General features: G+C 49.5%; 1 protein-coding gene and 2 non-coding genes across 3 annotated transcripts; all 3 read right to left on the bottom strand.

Annotated features, from left to right (window-relative positions):
* Positions 1-6,630: 6,630 nt before the first annotated feature.
* EI90DRAFT_t252 lies at positions 6,631-6,704 on the bottom strand. The gene has a single exon. It is a non-coding gene; the product is annotated as a tRNA-Ala (tRNA).
* A 370-nt stretch (positions 6,705-7,074) lies between these two features.
* EI90DRAFT_t251 lies at positions 7,075-7,147 on the bottom strand. The gene has a single exon. It is a non-coding gene; the product is annotated as a tRNA-Tyr (tRNA).
* Positions 7,148-10,059: 2,912 nt separating this feature from the next.
* EI90DRAFT_3021365 (uncharacterized protein) lies at positions 10,060-11,182 on the bottom strand (the record flags this gene model as incomplete). Its single annotated transcript, XM_039057641.1, has 4 exons — positions 10,060-10,479; positions 10,535-10,734; positions 11,013-11,085; positions 11,135-11,182. 4 exons carry the CDS (start codon positions 11,180-11,182, stop codon positions 10,060-10,062), a joined length of 741 nt encoding a protein of 246 aa, XP_038909435.1.
* Positions 11,183-16,348: the final 5,166 nt, after the last annotated feature.

Below are 16,348 nucleotides of genomic sequence, written 5' to 3'. Positions count from 1 at the left end.
TATACATGTAGTTAAGGCCATGTCATCTGTGCACACAGCCACGTCCATCTGGGTATCTCCGCAAGAGATCCCAGGAGCACCTGGTGTGTGAGAGGCCGCCCAGCGGGTCCGGGCATGTCATACTGCAGCCAGGCCAATGGTACACTGATAGGAGGGAGTCATCCATGTAATAAGTAAGGAAAGAAAGAAAAGAGAAAGGAAGTAGGGAAGGAGTGGGTAGCAGGGAACTGGGTCAGGTGGGTGATGGGGGACTGGGTCAGCTGGGGCCGGGTCAGGTGGGTGTGCCCTGACACCTGGGTACCTTATTAGGCGAAATAATAAAAAAAGGGTAACAGTAACAATAAATGAATATTGATCAATAACTGAAATGATGGCAAAAATAAGAAAATAAGCGATATCTCAATGGATTTACGGAGTTAAGAGCCGAAATTAGAAATGCAGGTGGAGATAACTCTCACGCAGCCAATAAGCATTTTTACCAATTTATTAGACGCCGTGGGAACGAGTGAGGCAGGAATTCTGGGTTGCTGCTTGAAATTCCCATGCCTGCACATGCTTGTGACCTACCATGCCTAACTTGCCCTACACAGAACTCCATCAATTCTCCACTGATTAGGATGTTCTTGGTATCGATGGGATCGTAGGAATTAGTCCTATCTTTACGTACCAAATTCGTATCGAGTTGTCGCATGAATGAAAGGTGTTAGAACTGGGCAAGGGCGGACGATTCCGGAGGGGAATCAGAGACTTAGCAAGGAGGGACCTTGGCCTCAGCGACTCAAGCGGAGCACTGTGCCATTGCTGTTTGTCCATTTGGTCCTTAATTTCATAGGAGGCGAGCAGGAAGTCTCTAGGGGGCATTTCAGGTCGATTTTAGACTAAGGCCTAAAACGAGTATGTACAGGTGCCGATATATATAATGGGAGGGCGAAAGCACAAGGAAACAAAGGGGATCCAAATTGGAATGAAGGCGTCTGAACGGGAACAAAGGGAAGACCGAAGTGGAGCGGTACTGAAGGTCATAAGGCAGAACCTGTGGTACGTCCAAAAGGAGGTAAGGAGGGCAAGGCCCAGAGGGGCAGGAGGATGAGGGGAAGTGGGGATGATGACTAACTGGCTAGAATGGGAAGAAGCAACAGTCCAAATAGGGATGAGGGAAAATGCAAGAGATACATTACAAGCAGCGAAAGTGCTGAAGGTGATCCATGGAGCTTACAGAGGTTATGGAGGCGGGGTTGAAAGTCCAAGGGATATTGGCAATGGTGTTTACGTAGTATGAGGTCACCAATGCAATGGACTAAGGCCGAGGTGGAGTCAAAGTCCGAGGTAGGAGCTATGATGGAGGCTCAGAGCAAAGGTATGAGCAGTGTCCGAGTACGAAGTACGGGACAGCGGCAGAAGGTCGTAACTTGGCAGGGGGTTGATGGAAGAGGGCCAGAGGGGAGAGAGAGGAAGGAGGAAGGAGGAAAGGTGTGGAGGAGAGGAAAGGTGTCAGGTCTGAAGGTGAGTATCGGAGCAGATGGGAGAAGAGTAGGAGGGTGGTGGAAGGGTGGAGGTGTTGTGGGGAGGAAGCAGAGGAGTGGGAGGAGGAGTAGGAGGAGGGTGGCAAGAGGTGTGGTGTTTGGTCTGAGGTGAGTATCAGAGCGGACGGAGATAGGACAGAGAGGGACAGAGGAGTGGAGGTGGCATGGGAGGTGAGAGGAGGTGTGGTGCCAGGACCGAAGGTGAACATCGGAACAGACAGCAGTAGGGTAGGACTCCAGAGGTGGTGAAGGAGGTCCGGGAGTCAGGTCAGGATCAGATATGCACGGATATGACAAAAGGGGTTTTCTGAATGGTGGAAGCAGGTATCTGAGCCAGCTCTGCGTGTGGGCGATTATCCTGCCTACAGTGCACGGAGTGTGTGGGGCGGAAGCGCACATGCAGGTGCGGGTCTGGGTCTGGGCTAGTCAGGGTGTGTGCCCTGACACAATCCTAGGATTACCTCCTCCTTTGACTCTCTCCCACTCCACCTCCCATCTACATCTGCATCACCTCTGGACATCCCTATGTCAGGGCACACCCGCCTGACCCGCCTCCACCCGGACCTGCCTGACCCAGTACCACCTGATGCCCCCTCTCTCCCCTTTCTTTATTTCATGTTCTCCTTTCCTGCTCCTCCTTCTCTCCATCTTCTCCTCTGTTTCTATTTCTATTTCTATTTCTATTCCTATCTTTCTATTCCTATCTCTATTTCTATCTTACACAGACAACTTCCCTTTATATCCATGTACTATTGACCCACCCACCATGTGCGCACAACAGACCCAGCCCCGGATGGCCCCAGGGTGCAACCCAGTACGCACATGTGCAGCATACACCCTTGGGATCCCCCATGGGGACACCCAGATGACTGCAGCTGTATGTGGGGTGACGTGGCAAACCTCATGTGACCCGAGCCACATGTATATAAACACACCTGGGGTGGGAACCGAAGAAGTAACCTTCTTCTCATCATTCCCACTTCAGGTAAGTAGTATAGTTCCCCCTTTTAATAACAACTCATCATTCCCACTTCAGTCTAAGTGGCAAGGGATGCCTGCCCCACATCGGGCCTGCCAGTACACATGCCCGATCCACCCCCTGTGAGGTCCTCAGTGCCAGATGCTACACCTGGACCACCTCGACCCTGGATGCATCCCTGACACCCTACCACACCTCCACCTCCTCAGACCTCTTGTTCAAAGGATACAGATCTGCTTGTTGTTGGTAAACCTCAACTTGTCTATCCACCCTCCTTACTTCCGGTCTCCACACCTCCGGTACCTCCCCACTCCTACCTTACCTCCAGTCATGTTATTCTTTATTGTTTTATCATTTGATATTTTCTATAACCCCGATCTTCTGGACTACAACTTCCGGGCTCCGGACCTTTCCAGATGTCTTCCCCTGTAGTCCCCTGCTCATTCATAGACGGGCCCAGGCCTTACCATTCAGTTGGCTTCTAATCCTCCCACTCCACAAACCTCAGACGTAATTCGGGCTTTTGGCCTATTCCTTATTTGTCCTGTGGATTCTTTTCTATTTACTTCTCCTTCCCCTTGGTAACCTTTGTTTACCTTCGGATCCCATTGTCTCTGATATATGTACATGTGTACCCCCTAGTAAATAGTTCCCCCCAGTTATAATATCAAGTCCTAAGTCCTTGAACCCAGACCCCCTCCAGGACGTCTATCGCATTCCACTTGTCTGCTGCTCCACCCTGAACCAAGAACTGAGTAACAGGCACATCTAAAGGTGCCTTGGTATAAAACCCAACAAATCATGTGATGAATGATTGACCCTTGCTAATGCCTCCATCATTAAGTAGTGAGGGGGGGCTTCAGGCCCCCTTCTGCTGGTGGCCTCGGTTCCTTCATCGCCAGCCCCCCTGACAAATTGGGGACAACGAGAATGTAACAGGCACAGTGCTCCATTCTGAGTCACTGAAGCCAAGTCCCTTCAACACCCCGTCACTGTTGGAGCTCCACCCCACCTCCAGTCAGTCTCCAACCCACCATCAGATGACCTGGAACACTGAGCTCCACCAGACAGCACCCACCTGGGTAGCAATCGGATCCATCCCCAGGTGGGTTCATGACAGCGGACTTCAAACAAGACTTGCAGGTGGAGCGGACCTGTAGGAGGAGCACAGACTCTGCAAGCATGGACTCAGAAGGGGGGAAGCCCCTTTGCAGAAGGAGGGACTCAGACCAGACAGGGGGGGTACTCTAGACTGAGGTCCCCAAAAGTATTTACAAGATATAAATAGGCAAGAGGAAATATAGAAGGGCTGGTCAGTCCGGCATGGTCTGGCACAGAAATAAGTAGGGATTGTCAAACTAATAAAGGACAAGAGCCCAGGAACTGGAAGTGAGGAATGGATCAGTAAACAATAAGTGGCAAGGGTTATTGATGGGAAGAACAATAACTGAATGAGATCAATAACCTAGTCCCAATAAAGAGTGGATCAAATGCTGATATTGGCAAGTTAAGTGAATGAATAAAAGGCACTCAGCAAGGAATAAATGGTCAACTGCCAAGTGACAAAACAGCCAGAGGCAAAGCGGAGGTCAGTGCTGGTGCCGATACAAGTCCACAGGTCAGAAAGTGGGGTTGGTGCGGTGCTGACACAAGTCTGCGAAACAGGGGTTGATCCATCAGTACTGTCACAAGGACAGCATGATGACCAGCAGAGGTCCTGAGGGGAGTGGGGGTGTTGACCTGACCACAGGGTGTGGAGGGCAACTGGAAGCATCAGAGGCAGGCAGAGTGTCATATCCATGCATACCTGACCCCGACCTGACTTCCGGACCTCCACCCCTTTTCACCTCCGGAGTCATACCCTACCGCTGCCGTTCCGATACTCACCTTCGGTCCTGGCAACACACCTCCTTCTACCCCCCCACGCCACCTCTACTCCTCCCTTCCTCTCCTACCCTATCTCCATCCGCTCCGATACTCACCTCGGACCGAACACCGCCCCTCTCGCCACCCTCCTACTACTCCTCCTCCTCCTACTCCACTCCCCCTCCGCAACACCTCCACCCTCCCGTCATCCTCCTACACTTCCCCCGTCCGCTCCGATACTCACCTTCGGACCTGACAACCCTCCTCTCCATCACTCCTTCCCCCTTACCTTTCCCCTCTCTCCTCCCTCTGGTACTCCTCCGCCACCCTTCCACCAAGTTACAACCTTCTGCCGCTGTCCCGTACTTCCTACTCGGACACTGACCGTACCTTCGCTCCGAGCCTCCATCATAGTCCCGACCTCGGACTTTGGCTCCACCTCGGTCTTAGTCCATTGCGTTGGTGACCTCATACTACGTAAACACCATTGCCAATATCCCTCGGACTTTCAACCCCGCCTCCATAACCTCCGTAAGCTCTGCAACCTCCGAGCTTCGTGGATCGCCTTTGGCACTTTCGCTGCCTTTAATGTATTTCTCGCGTTTACCCCTCATCCCTATTTGGACTACTGCTCCTTCCCATTCTAGCCAGTTAGTCATCACCCCCACTTCTCCTCATCCTCCTGCCCCTCTGGGCCTTGCCCTCCCTACCTCCTTTCGGAAGTATCACAGGTCCTACCTTATGACCTTCGGTACTGCTCCGCTTCTTCTACCCTTTGTTCCCGTTCGGACGTCTTCGCTCCGATTTGGTACCCCTTTGTTTCCTTGTGCTTTTGCCCCTTCCATTATATATATCGGCGCTTGTACATACTCATTTTGGTTCAGTTCGAAATCGACCTGAAATGCCCCCTAGAGACTTCCTGCTCACCTACTGTGAAATTAAGGACCAAATGGACAAACAGCAATGGCACAGCACTCCGCTTGAGTCGCTGAGGCCAAGGTCCCTCCACGCTAAGTCTCCGATTCCACTCCAGAGTCGTCTGTATCAGCCCTGTTCTAACACAGAGGTACAGATGTGGGTGGAGGTCCAGATGCAGGCAGAAGTCTGGATGCGGGTGGAGGTCTGGATGCAGTGCATGGCTGTGACCACATAGCAGAGTGATGCATGTGGTTCAGATGGAGATGAGGCAAGAGGAACTAGAGGGACTATGCTGGGAGTGCCAAGGGCTCGGGAACTGGAGGTAAGGTCAGAATGCCAGCAAGGTCCAGGGTTGAATTGTTGACCAAGTCTCACTTGATAGGACAGGGGCCAGACATTGGGTTGGGGGCTGGTTGAGATGGGTTTCATGTTGGCGGATTCGCCTATTGGCATTGATTCACCGCTGACAGAGCCCCAGGACTTGTTGGTTGTGACAGTGGGGTTGATGACTAACTGGTTGAATGCAAAGAAGCAGTAGTCCAAATAGGGTGAGGGAGAAGTGCAAGATATACAATACAAACAGTGAAAGTGCCAAGGTAAGTCTGTGAAGCTCAGAGGTAATGGAGCTTACAGAGGTGGGGTTGAAAGTCTGAGGAATATTGGCAATGGTGTTTACATGAAATGAGGTCACTGTCAGAAACGGTATTCGAGGTGATCGCAGGAAGTGGAGCAGAGTGTGGCAGCATGAGTGGGCACTTAGCTAGTGTGCAACTCTGTTGCAAGGCATCTTGAGAGATGGGACTTCGGCTTCAACTGTCATATCCATGCATACCCGACCTCGACCCAACTTCTGGACCTCCACCCTCTTCACCTCCAGAGTCATACCCTACCGCTGCCGTTCCGATACTCACCTTCAGTCCTGGCAATACACCTCTTTCTACCTCCCATGCCACCTCTACTCCTTCCTTCCCTCTCCTCCCCTATCTCCGTCCATTCCGATACTCACCTCGGACCGAACACCGCCCCCCTCGCCACCCTCCTCCTACTCCTCCGCTCCTCCCTCACAACACCCCCACCCTTCCGTCACCCTCCTACGCTTCCCCCATCTGCTCCGATACTCACCTTCGGACCTGACAACTCTCCTTTCCGCCACTCCTTCTCTCTTCCCTTTCTCCTCTCTCCTCCCTCTGGTACTCTTCCGCTGACCTCCCGCCAAGTTATGACCTTCCACCGCTGTCCCATACTTCGTACTCTGGCACTGCTTGTACCTTTGCTCCGAGCTTCCATCATAGTCCCTACCTCGTGTTGGAATTTGCACGTGGTCTTTTAGGGAAACCTAAAAGTTGGACATACTGGGAATCGAACTCCAGTCCTCTGGATCGCGAACTCAGTGTGCACAGCCATTACACCATACGCCCTGTTAGGCTGAGGTGGTTATTTCAACACACCCCCTTCACATTGGATCGACCATGTGATCCACATGTGACCCAAACCACCGGGGTTCCAACAACCCGTGAGCCGTCACCCCCTGAATTCATATTCAGGCCAGACTTACTGCTAATCTCCTACATGTCCATGTCATGTGGTCTGAAGCAGCTGGATTTTGGGTCCTTAGTGCTCTGAGCTACACCCCCTGAAACTTTGTCAGGCCGGCTAATTTAATGCTTGACTTCACGTGCCCAGCTCACGTGGCAGCAACCGGATTTGGGTGTGCTCGGTGTATTCCGCAGAATGTCCACCATGTTGGAATTTGTACACGTGGTCTCAGGAACCTTAATGCATAAAATATGGACATTCTGGGAGTCGAACCGCAGAGCCCTGCATAGGTACCTTGAGTGTGTTACCATTACACTAAATGCCCGCATTAGGCGGAGGTGGTTTCTAACACCTCGGACTTTGACTCCACCTCAGTCTTAGTCCATTGCATTGGTGACCTCATACTATGTAAACACCATTGCCAATATTCCTCGGACTTTCAACCCTGCCTCCATAACCTCCGTAAGCTCTGCAACCTCCGAGCTTCGTGGATCACCTTCAGCACTTTCACCGCTTGTAATGTATCTTTTGTGTTTTCCCCTCATCCCTATTTGGACTGCTGCTTCTTCCCATTCTAGCCAGTTAGTCATCATCCCCACTTCTCCTCATCCTCCTGCCCCTCTGGGCCTTGCCCTCCCTACCTCCTTTTGGACATATCACAGGTCCTGCCTTATGACCTTCGGTACCGCTCCGCTTCTGTCTACCCTTTGTTCCCATTCAGACGTTTTCATTCTGATTCAGACCCCCTTTGTCTCCTTGTGCTTTTGCCCCCTCCATTATATATATCGGCGCTTGTACATACTCGTTTTGGGCTCAGTCTGAAATCGACCTGAAATGCCCCCTAGAGACTTCCTGCTTGCCTACTGTGAAATTAAGGACCAAATGGACAAACAGCAATGGCACAGCGCTCCACTTGAGTCGCTGAGGCCAAGGTCCCTCCATGCTAAGTCTCCGATTCCACTCCGGAGTCATCTGTATCCACCTGTTCTAACATCAACAACTCAACTGGAGTGTTGCACCACACATTCCAGGCTGTCCTGTATTTCAGGTTAGCAGGAGGACCTTGCGGTGATGTTTACTCAGGTGAAGATGGAACTTAGAGGCGAACTTAGAGACAAGAGAACTTGGGGGGGATTTCTAGTCAATATTCGAACTAAGGTACATTAGGGCCGTTCACAGTGGGTTAAATTGGGCCCAAACTGATTCTAAATTGCATCCAGATTGGCCCGAGTTTCACCTCACATGGGACATGAGTTCAGAGTGAGTTCAGGTTGAGTTTAGAACATCAGGTCGGGTGTTCACAGTCACACTGCTTCTAAACTGTGTCTAAAGTTGCTCGGACCCGATTTCCATAAGTCCATCACTCATCACCTTGCACTGTATTATGTAATAACTCCACAGTTCTGATGCCTGTTGTGTCTGACCACCAGCGTCTCATACATGCTGCCACCCAGCATGCCCTCCAACTACGTGCCCATTACTATCATCAATGCCGACATCTCAGATCCAGCAATTTTTCGAATTCTAGTGGTGGCTCTTATGACCCTAGCGACGGACACAGTGCCAGTGTAGACTCCTTATCCAGCAGCAGCAGCAGTGACAGCAGCAGCAGCGACAGCAGCAGCAACAACAGCAGCAACAACAACAGCAGCAACAACAACAGCAGCAACAACAACAGCAGCAACAACAACAGCAGCAACAACAACAGCAACAACAACAGCTCCTGTTGCCTATCTGTCGCATCTTCTAATGCGGAATGTGACCAAGCGCTGCAAACTCTCCACTGCTCATATTTCCAGTCTTTGTTCCATGTTCAACACTTCCTTTCCACTCTCCTTTCCATCTGTGTCCTATTCCCACATGATGTCTCAAAATGCAGCCAGCTAGGGCTTGTTCTTAGGTGTTATAAAGAGGATGACCATGTGTGCTTTCGTCGAAACCTCCATGTCTCACCTTGTACATTCAACATTCTCCTCACTCTTATTCAAGATCACCCCTGCTTTTATAACGACTCTCAAAATAACCAATGGCCTATTGCACAGCAGCTTGCCATTGCCCTATTTCGGTTTGGTCATTTTGGCAGTGCTGCATCTGTTGATGCGATTGCACAGTGGGCAGGTTGTAGTGCTGGGACTGTTGTGAAGGCCACATGTTGCATCGTTATCGCCTTTTTACCGCTTCACAACCAGGCCATTCAATGGCCAAATGTAGATGAAAAGCAAGAAGCATCAGATTGGGTAGAGAGTGTGTCGTGCCGAGCCTGGAGGCCAGGTTTTTGCATGGTTGATGGCACACTGATTCCTTTTGCATCAAAACCTGGGCACTTTGGGGAGCAATTCTTTGATCATAAGTCCAACTATTCTCTTAGTCTTTCAGTGCGTGCAATCCTTAGTGTGAATTACTGGTGCTGATGGATTTTCTAGCTTGTGACACTGCCAAACCTTCGGATCATTGACTATGTGCTTGGCCCTCCTGGCAGCATGCACGACTCAACAGCATTCAAGGAATCTCGCGCTTTCAAGGATTCCAGCCAGCTCTTCTGTGAAGGTGAGTGGTTGTGGGCCGATTCAGCATATGCACTGTTGCTGTGGTGCATGGTACCTTATAAGCACCCACAGTCACTCATACCATATAACCACCAATTCAACTACCACCTGTCAATGGTGTGTTACATATCTAATATGGATTTATAAATTACCTAATGCTTGTGCAAACCAGGTACGCATCAGGTCTGAGCATGCTGTAGGGTACCTTAAAGGTCAGTTTCAGTCACTGCGTGGACTCCATCAACAAATTAATTCAGAGCGTGACTACGTACTTGCACTTGCATGGGTCTGCACCTGCTTGATTATCCACTCATTTGCGGCACATGTGGAGGATCATGAGTATGAGAGTGATTTTTGGGAATGGGTTGATGAGGGTAGGATTGATGAAGATGAGAGGGAGGAGGACAGACCTGTTGAAGGTTTTGTATGGGGTGGGGTAGGACCACCTCTGCCAGGGGAGACAGAAGCGCAACAGAAGTGCCGTCATGTACAAGAAGCGCTATTTGATGCTCTGTACTAGAACTCGAAATTTCATTGGCAAAAAGTATATAAACATGGTGGACTTAGTGCCTCAATAAAAATGCTGCAATCATGCTTGGTGTTGCTGCGCTTGAACCTGCGCTAATTGGACTTGAAGTTTGAGGGACTCAATTTCATATTTTCGGTGCATCTTCTCTTTCTTGAGTTCAAGTCATGCCATTTGCTGCACATGGTGGTATTGTGCCTCTTGCTGAGCTTGAGCCTGGTCAATCCGTGTGGCTTCATGGAAGTCAGTCATAAAATCCTTTTGGGCCTTTGGGCCTGGAGTGCACGATGTTTGCCGGGCTGGGTCACCCTTTGATTTTGCCACAATAGATGCGGGGGTCCGTGCCAATGTACAAGAAGAGGATTGGGATGGCATGCTAGGATCTTCCAAATCCAGCCCTGGCTTGATATCAGGGAGCTGTGGGTCCACATGGGGAAGTGGTAGATCCATGCAGAAAAGTGGTGGTTCCATGTCAAGAAGTGCTGGATCAATGTGAGGAAGTGGGCTGGGTTGGAACAAGATCGGAGATTCAAGAGGTGGAGATGACCTGGAAAGTGAGGGTGGATGGGAAGTAGTTCCCCGGACCTAATTAAACTTGCCATTAGTTGAAAAAAAGGGGGATTAAAGCACACAAACTCACTGAATCAAGACCATTCTCATCTTCCTCATCCAGAACCTGCTTGTCAAGCTCAGCAGGACTGGAGACAGCTTGCTCCAAGTTGCCAACCATCTTTTCAACACCGCTTACTGAGTTTGACACCATCTGAAATGCGTACTTGGGATGCTCGGACCACCAACCATTCAGTGTGTCCCACCAAGGGAAAAATGATCGAATTGATTCTTGAATCCAAAACATCAGTAGTAGTATGGAAATAATTGGAAAACACTTCACCTAACTGGTTATGGTAAGACTCAGAATCCCCTGCATCACCAAGGTTTTTGTCTTTCAAGCCTTCACCAGTACTCCTCAGCATCTTGCGACATGCAGTATATGTCTTTTGAGTTGAGGAACCATCAGATGGCCCGAAGCAGGCACCGTGAGATGACTTACTAGGTAATCCGACCCATAACAGATGTTGCATAACGTTCAGGCTCCATTTGGTACACTGCACACTCACCCTCACCCTCGACATCAAAAACTGCCTTGGCTATTTCACGATAATACTCAACCTTAGGCTTGCTACCAACAACCTAGGTAATGGTGAACAATAAGCTGTCCATGAAATGTCGGAATACTCACTTTTTTACGAGACTGCTTCTTTGCGTCCTTTACTGAGTCACTGAACATCTTCAGTCAAACATCCAAGTTATTTGAGAGGTAATCAATCAAGCGGTAAGTCCAGTGTTCATTGGAATCCCATTGGATTTTCGGAGGCCTTGATTCTGACTTAGCCTCGGCCTTGACAATGGTCAGTGTGGCATCAGCCTCACCATCCCTGGGCATGCATGGATGGCAGCCAGGCCGTGGCTGAGATGGAGTAACACCCTCTGCAAGGTTCTTTCATTTTGGTGGCATCAACAGTCTGATGCAGTAGTATGTGATGGGAATGCGGATGGTGAGGGCAGGTGACCTGAGCTGAGAAACTGTACAGTACTTGACTTCTCATGGTTCACGGACTTACTGGGGAGTAAAGCCGAGTCTAGAGGCAGTTGAGGTGAGTGACTTTACATGAATTGGGGCTCTTGAGCCCCAAGTTGAAAAAGATCAAAAGTCACGCTTTAGATCCAGTTTGCCCGAACTTTTGTTCACTTCAGAAATTTCACTTTAGGTTCACTCTAGACGAATTTACTCAACCATGAACCACCCTATTGATAGTAAACTACAAGTATAAATATGAAAAGAGAACAAAGAAGGGGCTGGTCGGTCTGGCACCTGAATGGGAAGCGGAGTGGTAACCATGGCGAACTGAATGAGTGGCATGAACCAGGAAGACAGGTTTTTAAGGAACGGATGGAAGTGAAATAAACAATATTAACATGGAGATGGCATAGAGAGAAAGACTGAGGGGGCTGACAACCTGATGCCAATATGGCGACAGATCAAGTGTCAATATATATATAAGCGACAATATTAACAAGAGGGCTAAGCGAGGAAAAGGCATGTGGTGTTCGACAATAAATGAGTAGGGTGTAGCCAAGTGGCCAGGAGGGTTGGAGATAGTGGAAAGGGAGGTGATGCTGCAGGGTCTGGAAGTCAAATTGGGATCAGGTATGTATGGATATGACAAGATTCATAGATGTAGCATATGTAATGGTGTCTGAAAATACACCAGTTGTGCAGCCTGCCACCCACCCTCCAACCCGGGGTTTGGCAATGGCTGAATCAACACCCCTTGAATCAGGAACCAAATGTCAAACCACATCATCTTGAGCTTGTGAGCCTAGCAGTGTTCATGTGATTGGAAAGCAAGGTCATGGCTGTGAAGCAGCCTTTCTAGTAGGAATGAGTTTAATTGGAAATCAGAACAGATTGTCATACAACTGTTAGGAACTTCGTACACTGTCTCACTGCATTTTCATATGGATGAGTGAAATTGGAAATCAGGATGGATCATGATGTTGATGTCCCATTAAAGTGTTTGCCCATGTGTTCAGCTGGGTTGGCATTCTTTCTGGGGATTTCTGTTATAGTATGGCTTTCCCATAATATACCACTTCTCTTTCAACTATCCATTGAAACCTCTGCTTGCCACCTCAACTCTCTCTGATGTCATCCTCCCATCTATCAGGTATTTTTCCCATTTGTTTGTGCCATTGCCGATAGCCCCACTGTTCTTACACTTTAGGTTTGGCCAGTGACAGGCCTGTTGGAGACCAGAACATTCAGGAGATCACAATGTCTGTCTATGTGCAATGGACAATGCTGAAGAGGACTCCGTGGCTTATGTGTCCAGTTCCTTGCTCATCGTCTGGACATAGTAGATGGTCGAGTCATGATTTTGGACACTTCAATGGTGGAAAATGTGGGCATTCTGACAGATGACATGCAGCCCTCCAATGCCCAACTCGCTGCCACCCACTTCGTGGGCCAAGTGACAACCATAGCTAACAGTTCCAGTCAAGAATTTGGTTTGAACCTGAGTACTTATGGTGCCAAGGTGCGTGCTTAGATTCAGGTGTGGGGCCATAACTTCAGCTCATATGTGCACTGTGGAATCAGGAAAAAATGGAAGTCCGGTTTGAGGTCCGACTGCATTTTGATGATAACAACCGACATTTTGACAACTTCCGTGTTCCCTGTCCAGGAACAAATGTGAATGTACAAGCCAAATGGAAATGCGATTCCAGCAATCGTACCCACTGGCTGATCGAAAACATTGCTTACCTCAGGGCAGTGTCTGTGGTGGAGGGAGGCAACAGTGGAAGCACAGCAACTTCGCCAAACAAATGAAAACAGAAGTTCGGAGGTACCAAAACATCCTCAGCCACCAGCACCAACACTGCAGAGGTGTCAGAGACAGGCAGAAGACAGACTGGTTTCTGTCTGAGTCAGGGTCGGAGGTTGTGGCAGAGGTCTGTGGGAGCACACACATGCAGATGTGCAGGTGGAAATATGCGGCACCTCCGGAAGCGCTGTTCAAGGTTAGCAGAGTGGGATCATGGCCTCAGCGACTCAAGTGGAGCACTGTGCCCTGAGCTTGACATTTGGGGGAGATCCTGTATTTACAGATTGACACTTACAGCAGACTTCAAACAAGACTTGTGGGCAGAGCGGATATGTAGGAGGAGTGTGGATGTCATATCCTGGATCTTCCACCTCCCTCTGCCCTATTTTTATATGACTCCTATGACCTCCACCAGCCCTCCCAATCTCTCTCTGCTGCCTCCAGTCGATGCCAATGACCCTAGGACTACCTCCTCCTTCGACTCTCTCCTGCTCTGCCTCCCATCTACGTCCACATCACCTCCGGACCTCCACTACCACACCTCCACCTCCTCGGACCTCTTGTTCAAAGGAGATGGACCTGCTCATTGTTGGTAAACCTCAACTTGCCTATCCCCCCTCCTTCTTACTTCTGGTCTCCACACCTCTGGTACCTCCCCACTCCTACCTTACCTCCGGTCTTGATAATCTTTATTGTTTTACCATTTGATATTTCCTACAACCCCAATCTTCTGGACTACAACTTCCGGGCTCTGGACCTTTCTGGATGTCTTCCTCTGTAGTCCCCTGCTTATTCTTAGCTTCTCCTTCCCCTTGGTAACCTTTGTTTACCTTCAGATCCAATTGTTTCTGATATATGTACACACATACCCCTCCAGTAAATAGTTCCCCCAGTTATAATATGAGTCTTAAGTCCTCAAATCCAAACCTTCTCTGGGAGGTCTATTGCATCCCACTTGTCTGCTGCTCTACCCTGAACCAAGAACTGAGTAACAGGCATGTCTAAAGGTGCCTTGGTATAAAACCCAAATGAATTGTGTCATGAATGATTGACCCTCACTAATGCCTCCATCGTTAAGTAGTGAGGGGGGGCTTCCGGCCCCCTTCTGCTGGTGGCCTTGGTTCCTCCATCACCAGCTCCCCTGACAAATTGGGGACAACAAGAACATAACGGGCACAGCACTCCATTCCGAGTTGCTGAAGCTGAGTCCCTTCAACACCCTGTCACCCTCGGAGCTCCGCCCCACCTCTGGTCTGTCTCCGACCCACCATTGGATGACCCGGAATACTGAGCTCCACCAGACAGCGCTGCCTGGGTAGCGATCGGATCTATCCCCAGGAACATTCATGACCATGGACTCTGTAAGCATGGACTCAGAGGGGGGAAGCCCCCTTTGCAGAAGGAGGGACTCAGACCAGAACAGGGGGGTACTCTAGTTGATTTCAGACTGAGGTCCCCAGAAGTATTTACAGGATATAAATAGGCAGGAGGAAAGACATAGAAGGCCAGTCAGTCCGGTGTGGAAATAAGCGGAGATTGTCAAACTGAATGAAGGACAAGAGCCCGGGAAATGGGAGGCAAGAAATGAACTAAAGCAAAGCAGATCAAGTGCCAATATTGACAGGTTAAGCATGCCACACCCATACAACTCCGGACCTCCACTCCTGATTCTGGACCTCCATCTCCTCCTCCAGAACTCCACATCCTCCACCTCCTCCTCCCCCTGTTGGTTGTTGAGAGCCCACACTACCTCTGGCTCCAACACAACATCCAACACTACCTCCAGTCTGACTCCAGTTTACTCCGAGTCTGATCCCAACCTCATACCTTCCAGACCAGAGCTTGTGATGCTCCACACCTCCAGCTCCAGACTCCTGTACCAGAACCCCATCGCACCTCAACCTCCGGAACTCCGGTCACATCTCTGCCCCTGGACTTTGACCTCCTCCTCTGTCTTATCTCCTTGTATTCCTTATTGCATTTCATTTATTACATCTTGCCAATATTCCAGACTTAGACTTCCAACTCCAGACCTCTGGAACTTACTCCAGACCCTGCAGTCTCTACTGTATGGTGCCATTTAATCCTCTTGTTGCCTCTTCCTTCTTTAGATGGCTGCTTCCTTTCCATATTATGTCAGCTGTCATTCCCCACAACCCACTCCACTCCTTCCCCTCTTGGCCTTGCCCTTTTGGGAAGCACCATAGAGTCCATTCAGTCTGCCTCAATCACATGCCAGAAGGTGAAGTTGAATCACTGGCAAACCAATGTCATCCACCATGAAAGAGCAAGCATAAGCATCTGTACAGACATGGTGATGGAGTCTGAGCTACAGGTCAGTACATTAAAGAGTATGAAGTGGTTAACATTGGGTCCCTCAGTGTGTTCCACACCACCATGGTGGGTCCGACATTCATCTAAATGCATGTGGCATTATGGCCAGCAACAGCCATAACCTCAGACCACACAACCTCCACTGCTCTTCCTGCTGAACTACAATACTAAAAGACTATGGACACCAACAGATCGATGGCAAACTTCACCCTTCAGCAATGAGGTGGTATGTTATTGACTGCAGTGAGTTCATATTTATCATGACATCACAACCACTGGGTCCTACATCAGTGTAGAATTGGGAAACAAACCAAGGATGGGTCACCTTTGTAGAACATCAGGTGAACAGTTGACCTCACCTCCCCATGTGTTTGTTGGTTCATCTGTTACCAGTCTAAACATTCCTCAGTGGATCACATCTCTCCCATAGCGTCCAACAAATTGGAACTTTGTGACCAAAATCTCCCAACCAGATGCCATGATTCGAATCACTCTATATGTTGTGGACTTTCACCTCACTGATGCTGTCACAGTAGGTACTACTATCCAGCGAAATGACTATGCGACCTCAACACATTCTCAGACACATGAAATGCCTTCACCCATGCCATCTGTACCACAACTCCTCCCACCTCCCAAGGTGCCAAAGGAGAGTGAGCTCCTGAGACTGGGTGTCATTCCGAACGCAATTTGACTGTTCTGCTGTAGTTGACTGTGCCATTGTACTGTAACTC

Source organism: Cantharellus anzutake (assembly GCF_015039405.1).
Source record: "Cantharellus anzutake strain C23 chromosome Unknown EI90scaffold_110, whole genome shotgun sequence".
NCBI classification, from domain to species: Eukaryota; Fungi; Basidiomycota; class Agaricomycetes; order Cantharellales; family Hydnaceae; genus Cantharellus; species Cantharellus anzutake.
Note: the sequence above shows the minus strand (reverse complement) of the source record. Positions and strands in the feature narration are given on the sequence as shown.